This window comes from Bufo gargarizans, chromosome 3, assembly GCF_014858855.1.
Source record: "Bufo gargarizans isolate SCDJY-AF-19 chromosome 3, ASM1485885v1, whole genome shotgun sequence".
NCBI lineage: Eukaryota > Metazoa > Chordata > Amphibia > Anura > Bufonidae > Bufo > Bufo gargarizans.
In genome coordinates, this window is record NC_058082.1 from 541,816,620 (window position 1) to 541,839,223 (window position 22,604).

General features: G+C 39.3%; 1 protein-coding gene across 1 annotated transcript in view; it reads right to left on the minus strand.

Moving 5' to 3' along the window:
* The window catches only part of ANOS1 (anosmin 1), a 195,979-nt gene that overhangs the window by 24,788 nt on the left and 148,587 nt on the right, over nucleotides 1-22,604 (minus strand). Inside the window, exon 10 of the mRNA XM_044287280.1 lies at nucleotides 3,745-3,833. Within this exon, the coding sequence (XP_044143215.1) occupies nucleotides 3,745-3,833 (89 nt within the window). The remainder of the gene's footprint in view (nucleotides 1-3,744; nucleotides 3,834-22,604) is intronic.

Consider the following 22,604-nt stretch of genomic DNA (forward strand, 5'->3'; position numbering starts at 1 on the left):
ACTTGCGCTTTCCCTAGCTGCTATTGAGAGCCATCAAAGGATCTCAGAAGCGGAGGAGAAACGCTTTAGTTTGGTCCCCATTCAATGGGGACAAAACAGAACCAAACGGAACGGAGTGCACTAGAATGAATTCCATCCCATTTTATTGCATTCCATGATGCACGCAAAAGTGTTGCAAGCAGAATTTTTGAGGATCTGGCACCCATTGACTTACAATGGATTTAGCAATGGATCCATCTACTTCATTTGGGATAGAATACAACTGTATCCGTTCTGAACAGATGCAGACTGTTGTATTATATACCAGATGCGTTTTTGCTGAACCCTTGACAGATCCAGCAAAATGCAGATGTGAAAGTAGCCTTATTTGTTTTGTGGGAGTTCCTTTAGCTTTTAGCTGGTGCCATTTTCAATTTGTTTTGGTAGCATAAGCAAGGCAACAATATTGCCATTGTTTTTTTGTTTTTTTTCTACAATGGTAACCATACAGGATAAATAAAGTATTTGTTTTATTTTTATATTGTTGTTGCAATATAAAAATATACAGTTTTTAGGATCTTAAAAGCATTTTACATTAGAGAAGAGTTGTTTTCTTACTGTTACAGTGCAGTGTGGTAAAGGATATTTCCACATTATACTTGATATGATTTGACCATAGAAGTCACATGATATTGCTATATAAAGCTCTATGGAACTATGGCATGGGACTGTAGTCGTATTTTCCAAGTAAGCATCCTAGACCGATATATATATATATATATATATATATATATATATATATACACACATACAGGTGAAACTTGAAAAATTAGAATATCGTGCAAAGTTCATTTACTTCAGTAATGCAACTTAAAAGGTGAAACTAACATGAGATTATTTGTTATAATTTGGATGATTATGGCTTACAGCTTATGAAACCCCAAATTTTAAGGTACCCTTTGCTCAGGGGGTATGGGTTAATTAGCTGACTAGAGTTTAACACTTTGAGCCTACAATATTGAACCTTTTCACAAAATTCTAATTTTAAGATGCCAAATTTCTTTTAATTTGCATTACTAAAATAAATGGACTTTTGCACGATATTTAAATTTTTCGAGTTTCACATAAATATAAATCTATATATATATATATATATATAATCAGAAAAAAGAGCGGCACTCCAATAAGTAAAAGCAGGTGAACCCTTTATTCACCCCAGTGGTGCAACGTTTCGGCTCTGGTCACGAGCCTTCCTCAAGCTCGTGACCAGCCTTGTTTTTCTGTAGCCAGTGCCGCACCCGCCTTGTTTTTCTGTAGCCAGTGCCGCCATTTTTCTCTTTATATATATATATATATATATACACACACACAGTATATATATATATATATTGTAGATATGATATAAAATGGAATAATTTAGAGCGAACAACTGGAGTTATAGTTATAGATTGGGAACTCTTGCCAATGTATACTTCTGATAAAGGGCTGGAACTCAGTTTGTTCAAAGCCTTGGCTGCATTCTCTACTGGGAGTTTGGAGGTTTGGAGTAGACTGAAAATCCCTTCTTTCTCTCAGTCTGCTGCTCTGCCACCTATGCTGTATACTTTTATATTCTTATTACCAGCTGTGTATAAGCATGTACTAACCATATCTATCATAATCTCACTAGTAAGTCAGTCCTAATCGCTATTACTGCAAGAATAAAATAATTATAAAGTATAGGCAATGAAATATTATTGCATGTATGAATATTACTTGAAGGGTTGGGGACTAGACATTGCTATAAAATGTTCATTGTTATATGTACCTTTTTCCTTTCATACATATAGCTAATTAAATTTTATGCACAGTGTTATAGGTAACTACTGATATCTGTGTTATATTACTACAGCCCAGACGTGTTGCCTGAACCTAGACTGTTCTTACTTTGCATTAATAAATCAGACTATAATACTTTACGATAAAAATAGCAGGTCTGTTTACATTGTGGGTGGCTACTAAAATGTCCTGGAAGGGCTGGCTTTTTCAGCAGCATACTGTGAATCACCTGGGCTGCCCCGCATCAAAGTTTCTTACTTCCAACAGAAAGAATTCCCATGACGTGATAATAACTGGTATAGTGCAGCATTGAATGTGAATGTTCATCCAAGCAAAACAAGCAGGGAATTAGAGCCAGCATAAAAGGTCAGCTTAAGATACACCAATAACGCCTCTACAAAATACTGTATAAATAAGGGAGTGCTATTGACATCCAAGAGTTTCATGCTTGCTAATGGTTTCATTTAACAATAGAACATAATGAAATGGCATGATGCATCAAAATATGAGCACAGAAGGCCAAGCATCAATTTGATATGAAAACCAATTAGCATATTTACTGAGCCTCTAATAAATTAGTATTATACGAAGGTTTACCTTTGGAGCCGCTATCTTATGATATTGTGTAGCTGTGTTACAAGCCGTTTAGGGATCTAAGAAGGATTTATTTTGGAATGGAATATCTTATGGCCATAATACCCACCTTTTTTTGTACTGAAGTGAACTCCGTCAAAACCACAACTAGATTCTCAAGGATACTTAACTCCACATGCCATAATATAACCAGGCATAATCTATAGCAGAAAACCCATTTATTTTCAAATGCTTGATCACTGGTTCTCATTAATTCATCTTATTTGATTATCTACAGATGTATCCTTCCTTACCTTTGCTCTTGGCTGAACATAGAGATATGTCCCATTTACATTAGGTTGAATTTGGTCAAGGGCTCCAGTTCAATATAACTGTAACATGGAGCCGGCGACCAGCTCTCTCTTTCTGCAGAGCCGCCGACATCCCATTCATGAAAAGGAGCGAGGAAGCGGCCGGCATCCTCATCTCCATGGTAACAAGTCCTTTGTCCCCTAGACAACGAGCAGGGGAAGAACTGAGTGCTGATGTCAATGAGTCGGCGCTCAGGTGTATTGATGTGCTGGACATGGGTCACTTGACGCTGGCCACGTCACGTTACCCATCAATTAGACCTATTTAAACAGGTAGCCTGATGGCCACAGGTTGCCTGTGATTGGCCTTGTTATCTTACTAGCGTTCTCTGCATATGTGACTAATTTTGTTTGACTTTGATCTTGTTACCCCTTGTACTGATGCGACCTCTTTGCTAATGACCTCAGGTTGTATTGACCCTCGATCTTGAATTACCCCTTTGTGCCCTTGTTACCTCCTGGGTCTTGACCTTGGCTTCCATTGGTTTCAGTTGTGGTTTTACCCAGCCTGGGAAGCTTGTTGCTTCTGTGTTTTTTGTCCTTGTCTTTTGTTTTCTCCCTTTGTTGTTTCCTCCTTTTAGGCCCCTGCACGTACATAAGCTAGGGACTTTCGCCCTTGTATACACTTGTATATGAGCAATCCATACCATTGAAATGAATGGAACGGCTTGGGTACAATTACACCTGCTCACCGCGGCAGATGCAATTGCTAGAAGGTAAACAGTGAAGAGGCACTGGCATGGCACGTGCCTTCTCTTCAAACAGCTGATCGGCGGGGGTGCCGGGTGTCAGACCCCAGCCGATCTGATATTGAGGAGCTATCCTGAGGATAGGTCATCAATAAATATAACTTGGACAACCCCTTTAAGGATTTCTCTACCTTATTGTGATATTACATTGAATTTGTTCTTTGTCAAACTGGCGTCCCTAAACAAATAAGAAGCAAAAGTAATGGTGGACATATCTGTATATTGCAGTTTCAATATTCTTAACCATAACTTACTTGGGTTACAGCTTTCTCGGGTCCCTTTGTTTCATTCTGTGCACATGATTCAGGGATCCATTGTACATGATAAAGTCCCAAAAGAGGATCTGAATTATAAGGAAAAATAACTAACCATTAGTAAATTGCATGAGTTCGTATAAAGTCATATGCTGCAAGAGTGTCCCTCAATTGCATTTTATTTGTTTAATGTACAGGGTAAAATGCTAAGCAAAAACTAGACTCTCCATTTAAACCCTGTTCGATCCAGAAAAGAGAAATACATCTTAAGATACTGTTGTCTGCTCAGAAAGTCTTAATAGAAGACTATTAAAATGTTTTATTCCAAGACAGTGCTTTTTAGATTAACACTGCAGCAGAACTGTCTGGGATAGATAAATCAGAATATGGTCTTTCTCCTTTAATTTTTTTTATCTGATTAAGTAGATGTGACAATTTCAGTTTCCTTGGCTAGTCTGCTCTACCAGGAGGAGCATCTCCAACAATAATTATTATAATAATATTAATGTAAGGAAATGTTGTGTATTCCGTTTCCTAATGGTTTTTGCACATCTCTAAACCAGAGGTGAACTTTCAAGCATACTGAAATCACAGAACCTACATGTGTCAAAACATCACAAAAATTAGGAATCTAAGACCTATGACCCTTTAACTTCCTGGCAAACCAGGTGTCCTCAGTCCTCATTATTCATCTGACCATATTTAGTGATAAAGCATATGTGCTCTAGGGTTCCCTAGTATATTTCATCATCTAGGTGACTGCATTCAATGACAACAGGTCATGGTGGGATTGCAGAATTCAATCACTAATGCTAAATATGATAGCTGTTTTTCACCATTTAAGGGTTTGTTTTATTATTAAAATGCTATACTATACTGAGATGTACAGAGCAGTAATACAGCACCTATGGAAGTCTGTAGGACACCGAAAATGATATGCATGGCTATTACAGAGATAGTCACAGGTAAAATTCTTCTATAATACAGTAAAGTACAAAGGCACCCTGTGGCAGTATATTTAGTATATAAGGAGCCTGTATACCACAACACAGGCCATAAGGATGGGCCATGTGGTGATATGAACTAGTGCTAAGAAGTTTACATTATTGCTATAAGAACCAATTCTAGACTTTTTAGGTCCATGATCCTCACTAATCGAAACAGTTTGAAACCTAGTACTTCTTTGGCATTTTAATGAAATATGTGATTTCAAGATTTTAAATTCAATGAAATAAAATGCTCCAGACATGTTAAGGTCAAGCACAGGCTTTCATCACATGCCTTACTGCTTAAAAAGGAGGTTATAACGGTAGAAAACTTGCTGTCAAGCTCTATAATTCAATGTCATGTGAAAAAACATGAAAAACCATCATGAATATATTAAGAAATTTATTTAAAAAAAAAAATGGTAGTAATATAGCTTTGAGGCGTCCACAGGTTGATTCCATATGTGAATTGACAAAAGACTTAAGAGTCTAAAGTCTTATCTGATAAGATCATCTTGACAATTTAAGTAAGCAGATGGTTGAGGGGCAGTGCAAGACCGACTAAGCTTTTCTCAGTGCATAAACATGCTGGAGCTAAATGGGTGGCCTCACAAAATGCATTTATTAGGATAAATCATATAATCTGTCCACTTTATCTGCCTGCTATGAGCTTTCATATAATTTTCTAATAGGTATGGTAAAATGATTTGGAGATAAATGCAAAACATGCATCTTCAGGATTATTGTACAGTATCTAGTGATGAGCGGCATAGGCAATATTTGTTTTCGCGATATTTAGCGAATTTATGGCTTAATATTCACCATAAATTAGCAAATTCTAGAATTCCCAATGTCAAGTCATTATTTTCTTGGTTGTGAAAATCTGCAATGTTGTTTGCGCTTATAGCGCTCAATACAGGAGTGGCTCACTTTTGTTACATTTGTCAAGCTGCTAGAAGTTTCCTGAAGAAAATGGTTGGCAGCAACTTTCGTAAGTGTGAGGAAGAACTGAAATTTTAAATTTTTTATCAAAAATTTTACATTTTTTGATTAAATTTTGCATGCATGGCAGAACAATAGCTTTATATGCAGATAGAATGCTGCTCCAATATATTTGCGATTGCGCAAATCGGCATTAATGATGCACGTATATTTTTTTTTTGCAATACATGAAACTTCACATTTTCTTAGGTCTAAGTAGATAGAGTAGATATTACTGATTGATGCACTAAGTATTGTTGTGACATCACAGCACTATGTCTGTAGCATGTATGTATGGACAGCAGAGAAACAGTAATTCCTACCACACTACCTAACACGCTGCACTGGAACCTATCAGCTACACTATATCACTGTCTAACCTACACTGAATATCTCCCACTAACTATCTGAATTATATATATATGAGCTAACTAACTATCTAATGTAATTAAATAAGGATCAAGATGAGTCTGCAAAGCACAGAGCACAGCAGTGTGACTTCTCTCTCTCTCTCTCAGAACTGCAAAAAAAATGCAGAAAATGTCTGCTGGGGAGTTTCTTATATAGTAAGGGGTAGGCAAATTTCCTATTGGTTGCTAGGGATTTTGCTAAGCTCTGACAAAGATATTGCAGCCTTCTCATTGGTCTACAAGCAAGAAGCAGTAGTACTGATTAAAAAATTTTTAATATTTGTGATTACGAATATATAGCACTATATTCAAGATTTTTGCGAATTCTCGAAGTGCCGATATTCGTAATAAAAATTTGCGATTAGAATATTTGTACTCAACACTAACAGTATCTGCATGTTCAGGGCTATAGTTCTGAAATATGTGAGATGTGAAATATTATTTGGAGGTGAAAGATGCCTTTCATAAGTGAGAATGTCATTACAAAGCATTACTTACTATAATATTTCTTCTACTCAGTCAATGTTCTAATTATTTATCAGTAGTGTTGAATAAAGTGAAGTATTTGAATCTGAATTCGGAACGAAGTTTTAAAAAATTTTGATTAGCAAGTAATCTGAATTTCCTCATGCTTCATGGTAATGAATCAGTTTTTCCTAAAATGGTGGGTGCATATGTTACAAAGTGAAAGTAATGATGTCACAGCCCTATAAAACCCTCATCCCACGTGGTCTCCTCCATTGTCCTGTGAGCTAAGCATAGGGATAAACGCGGCACGTGCTCGTGCACTAGGGACAGTGTTGCTGAAAATGATTAATAGAAGAATATTGGAGAGGGAGATGGTAGGGAGAATGCAGGGAGACTTATTATGCGTCAGTTTTATTTATTTATTCCTACATTTAGAGTACTTATTCCTACATCAGCCCGAAATGTAATTCAATACCAATAAGATAGAGGCCTTTATTATTCTGGCGCCAGCGTGCCAACCAATACCATCCAGTCTGCACTCCTTAGGGGGGCCAGGTCTTAATGATGACCATTCTCATCCTTCAAAGTCTTCATGTCCTAGAAAAATCATCAAGGTGCAGAGAGAGGAGGAGCTGGATGTTCTTGATGACATTTTTCTCATTGATATTAGATGATGTGGAAAAGGAGGAAAAGCAGATGGCAGAAGAAGGGTTCCCACCTGTAGGGCAGGAGAGTGCTGGAGTTGGAGAAGTGGGTATGCCAGAGCTGATTAATATTTTCCGTTTGCTGTTAAATAACTTGAAGGAGACTTCAGACAAGAAGAACAATAATATGCAGATTGTCCCCCCACCTAACCAGCTAAATTCCATACCATCAACAGCCCCTGTTTAAATGTGTTACACACCCATTAACAATGAAGAGAAACTATACAGTGTGGTATTCATTATTACATTAGCTCCATGTGGCTGCACTCGATGGCAAAGTGGCTTGGGTATACCTGATTTATAGCAATTCGCTATAAATCAGGTAAATCAGTTATCAGCATTCATCGCATAATCTATCTATCTATCTATCTACAGGCATCTATGTATCTAAAAGAAGAAAAAGTCAGCAGCACTGTCAAATTTAAGTTGAGTACAATCCTCCAAGACCATAGGTTCTAGCTCCCACAATGTAAAATTTACAAAGAAGAAGCAGCACGCTAGATATGGTAAAGGGTGGTGTACCTGCTTTTATTCACCCCAAACTTCTGCGTTTTATCCCAACACAATGAGGTCTTTCTCAAGCTCAGATCGCTGTCAGTGTGATACTGATGACCTATCCTAAGAATAGGTTATCATTATCTTTGCCAGAAAAAACGCCTTTAATAGAGCATCCTTACTTAGACATGATGTTATCTATGGTTAGCATCCATACATGCATTTATGACATTTGCAAAGTAGATGGAATAGTTAAATATGAATCTTCTAGATCTGTGTCAAATGCCTCAACTACAATTAATAATGAATGGCCTATATAATGGAGCACTGCTATAAACTCAATAATATTTCATTTTCTGACATTTAACATTGCTAAACTGTAAATAACATTTTGAAGGAACATTCTGAAAATGAAGTATGTGTGCAAATTCCTAGGAATGTGTTATCGTCATCTTAATCACCTGTATAGACAACACCATGCATCGTATATGGTTCAGGTAACATCATACTCTTAAATCTTTCATCCTCTTATCAATGTTGGGTCATTTCCAAGTTTTTGTGTTTTATTCCTAAAATATGTTTTTTTTGTATTTTTTTTTACCAAAAGTTGACATAAATCAACAAAATATTCTGTGGTAGATGCTATCTACCATGTACTGTACTAGGATAAGTCGATGATAATATAATTAGGTTGTTTGCTTTCGATAATTCTTTTTCGTTAGAAGGGTTCTCCCATACTAAACTGAGTCTCCACAGTTAATGACAGTAGTCTGTGGAAGGTTGCAGCAAATTTTCAATGCCTCGGCCTGCAGTGCCACCTCTAGAGGAGATACAGATTACGGCCTCTTGAACAGATTACGGCCTTGTTTCTGTTCCGTTTTTGCGGTTTTTGTTTGCAGTCCATATGCTGAACCATTCATTTCAATGGTTCTGCAAAAAAACTGAATGTACTCCATATGCATTCCGTTTCTGTATTTCTGTATATCTGTTCCGCTAAAAGATAGAACTTGTCCTACTATTGTCCACAAATAATATTCAGTGGCTCCATTCAAGTCAATGGGTCTGCAAAAAATACAAAATGTATACGGAACACATCTGTATGTCATCAGCTTTTTGCGGATCCATGCCCACTTTGCCCATGTATTTATTGTTTACAAACATTACTGTACATTACAGTAATGATTCTAAATTTTATGTTTCCATTTGTGATTTGCAAAAAACGTATTGCATATGGAAACCATACAGATCTTGTTTGTGGAACAACGGATCCTTGAAAAACAGACCGCAAAACACAGCAAAAGACATACTGATTTGTTAGAATCAGAATTTTGTAAGATTCAATTTGGGAGAATTTTTCTAGAAACATGTACAAAGGTGCAAGGATCTACAAAAAACGGATGACATATGGATGTGTTCCGTATGCATTCCGTATTTTTTGCGGACCCATTGACTTGAATGGAGCCATGGATCGTCATTTGCGGGCAATAAAAGAACAAGTTCTATCTTTCGGCATAATGGATATACGGAAATACGGAAACGGAATGCATACGGAGTACACTCCATTTTTTTTGCGGAACCATTTAAATGAATGGTTCCGCATACTGACCGCAAACGGAACCCGTAAAAACGGAATGGAAATGGAAAAAAGAACGTTTGTGTGCAAGAGGCTTTAAGTACATTTGATTCGGGTAAAATCGATATGTACCCAATTTTATATTTTTTGCAGAATTGGACGAATCAAAATAATCTCAATTTATTTTTTTTTACAATACTCTGTTAGGAGATGTCTATGCTATATGTTTCTATGTGTGGCCACTCAATGGTTTTGAGTCTAAAAAAAGTATGACTAGTAACTTACTTTCAAACAGATAATTCCCTTACTAATTGCTGATAAAGAACCTCTAGAAAGTACCATGATTTGGAAGTTAACATTTAAACTTCATGATGAAAATCTTTAGAATCATACTTCCAGAAATCTTAGTTCTTTAAAAAAAAAAAATCTATTTTACAAGGCCTACACCCTACGTAGAAGAGCCCAGACCAATATTTTGCAATGGACCAAACATATCATTTCTATACCATGGTTATCCAAACATAATGTGCCTGTGAAAGCCTTTTTGCGTGCAACAGAGAATGACTGAAATGGATATCTCTAACAAAGAATGTGTGATCCACATTTAGATTCAGCAGATACCACAATGCAGGTTCCTGTACTAGATAATTCTGAAAACATTTGACTGTGATAGAGCAATTTCTGTTCAGAGACTTATTCATAATTATGCCCAACCACAAACCCTCTTTCAAATTACAGCAACATTGTGGTTTTTCATACCCATGATGATGTGTGTTTTTAATTAAAAAGTGAATTTTTCACATATGGATTGTATGACATTTCATTCATCCCCCTACCACTTCTGAATTTACTTTTACAATGGTTTCCTTTCTTGTATGCCATACTTACAGGGGTTATGATACAGTTGTAATATATTCAATGTGCTAAGCAATTTTTTATATATATATATATATATATATATATATCAGCGAAAAATGGCGGCACAGGATAATAATCAAGTCTGGGTGCACGTCCTTAAGGGAATAGGCTTCTTACCCCAATTATAGTCCAGAAAAATGAACGGCACTCCAACAGGTTATAGAAAATAACTCCTTTAATCACCCGTGCGGTGCAATGTTTCGGCTCAATGCTAAAGCCTTTTTCAAGCAAAGAACATATACATGTAGTGGGTATATATTGGTGAAACAGCACACATCAACATCATGTGACCCAATCAAAACAGTGGGTGTTGACAAAATTAGCATACATAATAATGAGAAAAAATTGATCAAAATAGGGACAGAGTAGGCGGCCTTGATAGGAATGACAAAGAACTGTTCAGAAACCAGATAGAATCCCGTTTGTCTTTGTGTACAATGAATTAAGTCCCTCTATTAACAGGATCATCAGGAAGCACTGGGATATATTGGGTACCTGTAGCAGGATTATTCCCGAGTTTAAACATCGCCGTTGTTCTCCTATCGACGATCTAGGAACTTACAAGACCAGTTGGTTAGGGCTGATATTGGTTCCAAGGGTAACATCAGACAGACCACGTTGGCACAGCCTGGGCTGGGTGTTTTCCCTGCCAAGGCTGTGTCAACTGTAGGTACATTCACAAGGGGAAGAAATTCACACACCCTAGTTCAGGCATATCTTATTATATTATGTTTCACTTAACTTGCGACTCCAGTTTTGTTATATACGTGTTGTCCTGTCCATGTAATTTACTTTATGTGGGCGAGACTTCCACGGAACTAAAAACTCGCCTCAACAATCACCGGTATAGTATTAGGAAAAAGCGCCTTGACCTGCCGGTATCCAAACATTTTACTGAGGCAGGACATAGGGAGAATGATTTGAAATGTTGGATCTTGGACCACATACCTCTACCTAGACGAGGTGGCAATAGACTTAAGTTGTTGAAACATAGGGAATTACTGTGGATATACAGGTTGGGCAGCCTTAAGCCCAACGGATTGAATGTGGAATACAATTTTGGGGATATCATGTAGAGGGTGGTTTGCCTTTTCTGACCTGTGACTTGTGGTGTGTTCTCAGGTGTGTAGACTTGGAGAGCTGCAATACTGTTTATAATGTTCTTATACTTTATATATTTTTCTTTTTCTCTCTTTAAGATCACTTGCACAACACAAATAAAACAGGGATGGAGATCAAAGTCGAACCGCTGCTTCACATCCATTGGGAATCCGGCACACTTATTGTAGTGTTTTATTTATTATATGCTGTCCTGAGTGAGGAGTGCCAAAGGGTACAAGCCACACTAATCCTATTTTTAGTCTATATTGTTTTAAGCATCGTGATTGATTTGCCCTTTACATACATTGGTTCACCGGCCTGAGGAGATCCCTCTTGAGTTGAATGGTGCCTGCATTACTTTCATGGTTACCCCCACTTCCAGATAGCCACGTGATATGTGGTGGTCTTCGGGATGTTGCCTGGAAGGGTGGGGCTGCAGCCCTGTGAAGGGGACTGCCCCTACCGGTTTGCGGCACTATGCTCGATTATAAGGCTGTATTCCGATATGAACAGCACTGATAGGCAAAGGTAGGGCAGTTGACCAGCAACCAAGATGGTTTGTCATGGTCAACACTGGAGATGGTGTTTGTTATTATGGATCACACATGGATATCAGATTATAATTTATATCACAATGATTGATTGACCATGTTTTCACCTATGCAATTTTTAGTTTGCAATGTACATTGTATATTTTTATGTATTTTTTCTCATTATTATGTATGCTAATTTTGTCAACACCCACTGTTTTGATTGGGTCACATGATGATGATGTGTGCTGTTTCACCTATATATACCCACCACATGTATATGTTCTTTGGTTGAAAAAGGCTCTAGCATTGAGCCGAAACGTTGCACCGCACGGGTGATTAAAGGAGTTATTTTCTTATAACCTATTGGAGTGCCGTTCATTTTTCGGGACTATATATATATATATATATATATATATATATATATATACATATATACTGAACAAAAATATAAACGCAACACTTTCGGTTTTGCTCCAATTTTCCCATTTTGCATGCGCTAAACTCAAAGATCTAAAACATTTTCTACATACACAAAAGACCCATTACTCTCAAATATCGTTCACAAATCTGTCTAAATCTGTGTTAGCACTTCTCCTTTGCAGAGATAATCCATCCCACATCACAGGTGTGACATATTAAGGTCTTGATTAGACAGCACGAATATTGCACAGGCCTTAGACTTCCCACAATAAAGGGCCACTCTGAAATGTTCAGTTTGATCATACAGTACAATGCCACAGATGTTGCAACGTTTGAGGGAGCGTGCAATTGGTATGCTGACTGCAGGAATGTCTACCAGAGCTGTTGCCCATGCAATTAATGTTTATTTCTCTACCATAAGCCACCAGCCACCCAGACAGCTGCAGCAACAATTAGTTTGCATAACCAAAGAATTTGGATCATAACAAACTGTCAGAAACCGTCAATGGGAAGCTCATCTGCATGCTCGTTGTCCTCATCGGGGTCTGGACCTGACTGCAGTTAGTCGTCGTAACCAACTTGAGTGTGAAAATGCTCACATTCAATGGCGTCTGGCACATTGGAGAGGCGTTCTGTTCACTAAATAGCATTCATTTTTATTGCTTCAAAGCATCTAAATAAAACAAAAACAGGCAACTTAGCAGTCCAATTTTCTACCATTTTGTGCCTGCAGTTCTTGCTTGCAGAGAGGCCATCTGCTCCCGTGTCATGATCATGTGGTGATGCCATCACACTCACCGCAGGTCCATCAGTGTCGATCGCGGCATCTGAAGGATTAAACGATGGAGGCAGCTCAATCGCCATTCCCCATCATTGTGCCCACTCCCCACAATGGAAATAAATTTGTGACAAAGTAATTCGTAACAAATCAAATTTCTTTCTGATATTTGTCAAAGCAGCCAAATCAGATTTTTCTAAACTTTGCTCATCACTATTGACCCATATGTCATCATAGTCACAGACTACAAATTAACAGACAGCTAATACCTGCGAACAGTGGTACCGCCAACCACGTACATTTAACTCCTCAGATGCTGAGGTCAAATGTGACAGTGGAGTCTGAGGAGGCTAAAACCCAGAAGCACCCAATTCTGGTTCAGACATGCTTTCCCCCAGTGGAGAACAAATTCCATTATTCTGTAAAAGTTGCATTCTGATAATTGCAAGTTGTGGTCCATTTGGGGGTTATAATACCCATAATATTCACTTCTTTCAAATGGTCCATTAAATTATTAAACTGTATGGGCTACACCTACTGTGCAGTAACAATTGTGTTCATGAGCTATGTTGTCACCTACGTACATAAATCCCTTCTTAAAATCTATTCATTCTGTGAAAAAATTGTATAAAAGGAATGAGCTGAAGTATTAAACCAGGCAAAATAAACCACTTTCAATGAAAGATAATGTAAGAAAAATATTGCAAATGCATAAAGCCCTCAGAAAAGCCCAGGAATTTCTCAGTACAATAAGGCTTTGTTCTCCTGCCCTTACACTGTATGGTAGTACAGTGCGGAGATGAATTTATGATCTATGTCTCGCTAGATCTTCCTTCTCATCTTAAGAAAGTGTAAGGATAACAGTAGTGAACCAAGCATTCCAGTCTGATTGAATGGATTATCTACAGACCAGAACTAATCACTGTAGCCAATTCTTAATTCAGCCAATGTGCATCATGTTGTGCCCTATTTTTCCTTAAGGCACTTGTAAAAGAATGTCATTTGTATCTCTTCTGTCAATTAAGTCTGCTTTGAGCCTTATTTATACAGATGTGCCCTGGATTTTTTGCCACGCTTCTTCACTTTGAACACGGTAACACTGGGAAGGAATTTTAAATATTCATCGTTTGATTTCTTCTCCCATTGTCTTTAATGTTTGCAGTTAATATGAATAGGTTTGCATTGCATGATCTTTTGTGCATGGCAAACTTCATCTGCACACTGCAAGCAACGTAATATTTACATAAGAAATTCAACGTTCCCTTTGTTCAGCTCATTGCTGTTTTGGGGGGTTTAACTGCAAAATAGACACAGGACTTTTTCTTCTTTCAATCAACTTGTTTCAACATCATTCCAAATCCAACAAACTTGAAAAAGTCCAGCTCCAATTAGCAAAGTGAAAAATTGTATCTTTATTTCAACAGCTTTTTAAAAAAATTCCAACACAAGAAATACTAGTTACGTGTTTCGGACCATTTTAGTGGGGGTCCTTGCTCATGACAACACAAAACTTAACTGACCATGCTATATATACACAACCCCCCCACACCCACACCCACACCACCAAGGCTCCTAATTAGGAACAGGTAAAGGGGGAGGCGCATATAGCATGATTTAAAATCACATGTAATACTAGAAAAAAAAATTGCTTAATTCCAACTTTATAAAAATTACATATAAGTAAAAAGTCTAATATTATTGAAAGACATAATGTTTTAGCAAGTCACAGGAATGCATTTACATAGACTCAGTATGCTGTTAATATTGCAAAGATTAGATCACATCTCCTATTCAAACCTTGTGGATAGTGAGAGGCTAACTGGAACATCCAGTAAGCCTCCCTATTTAATAATTTTCTTCTATGGTCGCCTCCTCTCACGGGGGTCATCACTCTTTCTATACCCTGTGCACACAGTTTAGATGTGTCCCCACAATGACATACCGCCAAGTACATGCTAACCGCAGACACGCTGCGGCTCTCATGGTGGGGCACATCCGAGATATGTTTTCAGGATCCTGGATTTAAGTTGGTTGGAAGTACAACCGACATATCGCAGGTGACATTCCATACAAGTGACCAAATAGATCACATGCTTGGTATTACAATTCAAGTAAGATTTTATCTCAAATTCTTTATTATTAGCCTCAGATTTAAAACTTTCACTAATTACCATATGCTCACTGCAGATACACCTGCCATGGCCGCACTTAAAGTTACCCCTACAATTTAACCATGTCGGTCTACAAACATTGGAGCTCCGGAATAAACTTGGAACTTAGAATATCGCCGAGAGTGGGCGCTCTACGTGCCACACATCTAATACCACCTCTCACAACATCTGACCATTGTTCATCATATCTCAAGAGAGGTAAATAACATCATTCCAAATATTAATCTACTAGGAATGTATATCATGCATATACAGTAGTGTTTTCCACTTAACAGTTATATAAATGAGAAAGCAGCATGCCCTTCTCTTTCATAATGGCTGGATGATTTTCCATATCTTATAGCAATGTCCACAATATTGCTATCTTCTAGTGGGATCATAAATATTATTTGACAAGACCAAAATTTACAAAAAAATGGCAACTGTTACTTTAAATTGACATTACCGGAATCCGCTAAGAACTCATGTGTATGTCTAGTAAAAAAGAATAAGGCGACAAGAGTTGGATGATATTTGGCCAAAGCACATTAAAGGAAACTTATCATCTGGTTTGTGCTAGCCAAAGTAAGAAAAGCTATGTTGACAATGAAGTCAAGCAGAGCGTGAAGATGATACATATGAAAAACTCTTCTCCTAATGCCCACTTTTAAAACTATGTCTTCTCTGAAACATTGCAGTGTTTGAAAGTAAAACATGGCTCTCTTTCATGAGGGACCCTGTTGGGATGTAGCATGAACCTGATGACATGGTTACGTTAAGCTTTTCTATTCCATATAGTTTTCCATTTTCAGGATTTTTATAAGGAATAAAAGCGGGATAGCATCTGTATGTGCTAACACAGAAATCCACTATGTAAGTTAGACTCCCAGTCTGGCAGAACCAGTTCTCTACCATCACTGATAAATGAAATACCACACTATAGAAATATAACTTTTATTGATGTTAAACCAATAAAAACTATTGAAACTGAAATACAGGTATAACATCATCAAATGCCACCATCACTGTTTAAACATAGACTCAAAACCATAACAGTTAATGAATACATGAAACCGTGAGATACCAAACAAAAACCACACAAGAACCACATGTGTAATAGTAACAAAAATCTGTGATATCCCAGGAAAAAGTAACACCTAATGGACAAGGCAATTATCAAGCAGGAGAGGGATAAATTTGTAAGTACCAAGGATGCCCTAAATAAACAGAGGCCACTCCCTGATAAGGACAACCCCATCCTGGAGTATTACGATGGTACATCCTGCTAAATCGTTATTATCATGCCTCAATGTGTTACTCCCAGAGATATAAGTTCAGGAGACACCTATAGGGAAATATACATACAGATTAAGGCTTTGTTCACATCTTGGTTAGGTAACTCTGGTAGTCTGTTCCAGCAGAGAAGCAGGATACTAGAGTAACAATATAAGGGATAGTTGGATACCAGTGGCCACTGCTTGATCCCCATTCACCATATTGGGATCCGGAGGAGAACCAGATGTGGTAACGCTGGTAGTCTTCTCCTCTGCCAGAACAGACTACCAGAGTCTCTGTTCATTGAAACAGAGATGTATACAAAGCCTAAGGTGTAATGCTGCTAATACAAAATGACCTATAAATGACTTCAACAAACTAATGACTAGTCAAAAACACAATCCTCAAACTCACAATGAAACTATTTATTCAAACCCTATGGCTACACTCCTGGCAAATGGTACAGTCAGAGGTCATCCCACGTGACTGTACTACATGGTAGACCATTCATCTTTGATAGTCAGAAATGTATTCTCCACTTCCCCCTGTAGTGACCATGGATATTAATGGCCAAAGAAACCTTCCAATTCCATGTATGTGGTGCTGGGAGCCTCAATTAGCTTTCTTTTGCTACTTTACATATGTACCCATTCATGAATCAGTTAAGGTCTAGTAGTCTGTATATAATCGTATATTATAAATCTAAGGCTGTGTTCCTGTGTTCACCTTTTGTTTAACATATACTGTATGTTGGGGAAAAAAATTATGCAAAAGAGTTGTATACTATGCGTTCCCATTGTTCAGGGTCTAGCAAAAAAAAAAAAATATATATATATATATAAACATGCTAAACAGATTTTTTTTATATATTTTTATGATGGTACCCTATGGTAAGGGATACTGCTATAGGGCACTCATTGGAGGCATCTGTTCAACATATTTGTGCATACATTAAATGCAAGATAAAAACATGATGTTAACATAGCCTAACAGTCTTGTTTAAAATTATCAGCCAAAATGTTTTAAAATAATTAACTTCTCTGGGTTAGGTTTATTATTTTCATAAATTAAGTCAACTAAAGATTTACAATAAAGTTCATACTGGAAAATCACTATAACCATTTCAATGGTATAGAAAGCAGATGGAGTTCAGTTTAGTGATCCGTGCTTAGTTTAAAGATTACCGAACCATAGGCCTTTTAATAAACATAGATATTTCATAATGATGGCCAGTACAAACAAGTCAGTGAGATGAATACACATCCATATCAATATATACTTCAAATAAATAGTCTTCTTAGGAGAATATTTCATATAATATGAAGACATTCCATTAATCTCCATATTATTTTCACATGATCTAACACTATAGCTCTAACTTTGTAAAGCTGTTATGTCTGAGAAGGACTTATTAATGCATGGCTTGTCTCAGTGTACAGTTCACTGTTACTGGAAAGTAATATATTGCATTACTTTAGTGCATGATTTCGAGAAAATTGTTCATACTATACAGTATAATAAATTAAATATATAGGGAACAGAGGATAGCATAGGACCCTATGCCAAAACTCCTTGTGGGTCCATTGATCGCCAACAGCTAATTACAGTAACTCCTTAATTAACTTCCCCCTTTTCTTTGATTCTATTTTGCCTTGCATTGGAATTAAACAGAGATTATCCTTCTTGACATTCTGTGTGTGTCTGTAAGACAACAGACTGTAACAGAAACCTACCCCTCTGCTCTGTATGTAGTATGTAGGGGAAAAAGATCATCAAGCCAAGCCTTGTAGAGTAGCCCCAAACAGCCATTTTTTAAAGAAACCCTTTGCTTCAAGAATATGCAGCAAATCCTGCAGATTGACAAACCATAGGCAAGGAAATCTCTAGTGTTGATCGGGCACCAAAGTGCTCAGGTGCTTGAGTAGAACACCTCGGGATGCTTAGGTACTTTTCAGAGCACCCGAGCACAATGGGAGAACCAGAGCATTAAACCAGGCACCCCCTGCTCTAAAGAGAAGGTCAGAAATTGATGGAAATACCACAAAAATGGTTCAGGAACAGCATGAGGAGGATGTCTGGATACATCTTGGACTCCCAGGTCGCTGCTGGGAACGGTGTTACCCGAGTAGTACGCCACTTTTACAGACTGACAATAATACGCACAAAACCAAAGATAAAATCGATTTTAGAGGAAAAATTGTAAGGAAACATTTAGGGGCGAGGGCCTGCTGGTGACCTTCAAAAACATTTTAAGTGAGGGCCTGCTGGTGACCCTCTAAAACATTATGGACGAGGGCTTGCTGGTTACCCTCAAAAATATTATGGGAGAGGGCATGCCGGGGACCCTCTAAAACATTATGAGATGAGGGGTTGCTGGAGACCCTCAAAAACATTATGGGTCAGGGCCTTCTGGTGACCCTCTAAAACATTATGGGTGAGGGCCTGCTACTGAGCTGACCCTTTAAAACAGGCATCCTCAAACTGCGTCCCTCCAGCTGTTGCAAAACTACAACTCCCAGCATGCCCGAACAGCCTACAGGTATCATACTACAGCAGGGCATTGTGGGAGTTGTAGTTTTACAACAGCTGGAGGGCTGCAGTTTGAGGATGCCTGCTCTAAAACATTAGGATTGAGGGCAGACTAAAAGCATGTTGATATTATGGAGGAGGAGGAAGACGAGAAAAGGGAGATTGAACCATATACCCATTTTAGTGGTGAAAGGTGTGCATGGGAATACAGTGTATTCAATACACCATAAAAGCCATATTTAGAGTGCCTTTATGTGGAGTAGAGAAGTCAGGGGCAAACCAAGACTTGTTCATTTTTAGAAGAGTCAACCGGTCAGCATTTCTAGTTGACAGGCGGATGTGCTTATCAGTTATTATGCCCCCAGCAGCACTAAATACCCGCTCTGACAAAACGCTGGTGGCAGGGCAGGCCAGCACCTCCAAGACGTAGAGCGCCAGTTTGTGCCATGTGGCCAGCTTGGACACCCAATAGTTGTAAGGCACAGAGGAATCACTGATGACGTTGACACGGTCTGCTACGTACTCCTTCACAATCTTCCAAAAATTTTCCTCCTTGTGACACTAGGCCACGCATCAGGGTGAGGGTGCTGGTGGGGTGTCATAAACTGTTCCAGGCCTTGGAGAGTGTTGCCCTGCCTCTGTTGGAACTGCTGTGTGTTCCCCTCATATCCACTCCTTGGTTGGCCAAGGAACTACGTATTCTGTAGTTGTCAGCTGGAAAATTTTGGAGCAATTTTTTTACACAAGAACCTTCTGGTATTGCACCATTTTGCTCATCCGCTCCACCACAGGAATGAGAGATGATAAGTTCTCTTTGTATCAGGGGTCGAGAAGGGTGAACAACCAGTATTCGGTGTTGGCCAAAATGCATACAATGTGAGGGTAACGGGAAAGGCAGCCTAACATAAAGTCAGCCATGTGTGCCAGAGTTCCAACAGACAAGACTTCGCTGTCCTGATCCTCCTCTTTATCATCCAATTTGCGCTGAGAAGACGAACTGAGGGTGGTCTGGCTATTACCCTGTGTACGGTCTTCCCCCATTTCCACCTCTTCCACATGCAAAGCATCCGCCTTAATTGTGAGCAGCGAGCGTTTGAGTAGACACAGAAGTGGGATGGTTACGCTGATAATAGCGTTATCGCCACTCGCCATCTGTGTTGATTGCTCAAAGTTACGTAAAAACTTCACAGAGGTCAGACATCAATGCCCACTCCTTGCTTGTGAATAGCGGAAGCTGGCTGGAAAGGCGATGACTATGTTGCAGCTGGCATTCTACTGCCCTCTACTTCTCACAAAGTCTGGCCACATCGAGTTCCAGCGCGTGCTCACGTTGCACAACAGTCGGTGAGTTGGCAATTGCAATCGCTGCTGCAGCGTTGCCAGAACAGCGGAAGCTGTCGATGACTTATGGAAATGGGCACACATGCAGCGCACCTTCACCAGAAGCTCAGACAAATTGGGGTAGGTTTTAAGAAACCGCTGAACTACTAGGTTCAACACATGGGCTAAGAATGGTATGTATGTGAGCTTGCTGAGCTCCCAAGTCACCACCAAGTTACGGCCATTAAGAGGAGGTAGTTGTGTGACCCGCTGACACCGATTGTGGACCTATGCATTCTGCCAAACTATTAGGGTGCTTTGATGCCATGTGGCGGATCATGCTGGTGGTGGTGAGGTTGCTAGTGTTTACGCCCCTGCTCATTTTGGTACGACACAGGTTGCAAATGATAATTCTTTTATCATCCGCACTCACAAAAGCACCAGACTGCAGAACACTTGCTCTTGCCAAGGGAGATTGCCGCAAGGGGGTGCTCTGGGGAACAGTTACAGGCCCGCCTTCTCCCTTTTGCCACCCCACTGCCTCTTCCAGCCTGTTGCAGTGCTGCGGATCCCTCCCCCCCTGTACTCCTGTCCTCGCTCGGCTTGCCACCTTCCCAGGTTGGGTCAGTGATTTCATCGTCCACCACCTCCTCTTCCAGTTCCTCACTCTGGTCATCCTTCTGACTTGTTGACCTAACAAGAACCTCACTTATTGACAACTGTGTCTCATCCTCATCATCTACCTCGTGAAACACTAATTGCCATTCCCCACCATCATCTTCTTGTGACTGTGGATGCTTAAGAGCTTGGGAAAAAGGGCACAAGATCTCCTCATGTCCCTCTTCAAGCGGGCTTGGTGAGAGGCCCAAATCAAGGAATGGCGATAAAAAGAGCTCCTTGGAAAATCCGAGTGTGGGATCACTTGGTTGGCAAGACTCTCCATGGTTGGAGGAAGAAGTATCAGGGTGAGTATTCTGTTGACCATACTCTTGGCTACTGAGACTGGACTTTGTGGAAGACAGGGTGGTGCTTAACCGACTGTAAGCATTATCAGCTACAATACAACCAACCACCTGGTCGCACTGGTCTGACTTCGAGGGAACTATATAGCACCCGATGATGCGTTACGGCCAGCCAATTACTGTAATGCCAGTAGCCAACACGGCTATGGCATTACAGTGACTGCCAGTACCTCTACGCATGTTTATTAGCTGCGTAGCTCGAATACCGCGATGTGCCGAGCATCGCGATGCTCGAGTAAAATTTGTGTTCAGCAGAGCATGCTCTCCCAACACTAGTAATCTCTCATATGTTTTTATCATTTATTTCTAGGTTTAGGGTTTCTATAATAAAACCTATCAACATGAAAAAAATCTGTGCCATTCAGCACATGTCACTGCCTGCCCTGTGAGAGATCTGAGAAGATCCGATAGACTTGCAGCACGTGAGTCTATCTGGCAGGTCTTTCTGTTTTTCCTTTCTGTTTGTTGTTGTGGGCAGGATCCCACCTCCCACAAATTCTGCTCGTTAGCTGTTTAAGAGGCTTTATTTAAAGAGGACCTTTCTTTACAATAAAAAATCTAATCTAAAGTATGCTGACACGGAGAGAGGCACCCAGGGATCTCCATGCACTTACTATTATCCCTGGGCGCCGCTCCGTTCTCTCGGTATAGGCTCCGGTATCTTCAGATTTTCGGTTCAACCGGAAGGAGCCTGCTCTTGTTCTCCTGGGCATCTCCTTCTCCCAGTGCTAGCCAATCACAGCGCTTCAGCTCATAGCCTGGGAGAAAAAAAACTCTTTGCTTTGAAGGAGACGCACAGGAGAACAAGAACAGGTGCACAGGGATAATAGTAAGTGCAGGGAGATCCCTGGGCGCCGCTCTCCATGTCAGCATACTTAGTTTCGATTTTTTTTTTAGTGTAATGAAAGGTCCTCTTTAAGTTTGCCTCTTACTGCTGACTTTGCAGTTGATATTTTCCTTCTGGAGTTCTATACTGTTTGTTTTTGGATCCTCTACATCCCACTCGTCTCAAGCTAAGTACTCCTGTTTTCTTCTTTGTGCATGTGTTGCTTCTAGGTTTCAGGGAGATGCTGGTCCCTTCACGGTGGAAGGTACCAGCAGTCTCATTCCCCGCTCCCTAAGTTAGGATTTGCTACAGTGTCAGCAGGGCTTAGGTTCCAGCTTATGAGTTTGTTTACCTTCAGGACTTGCTCATAC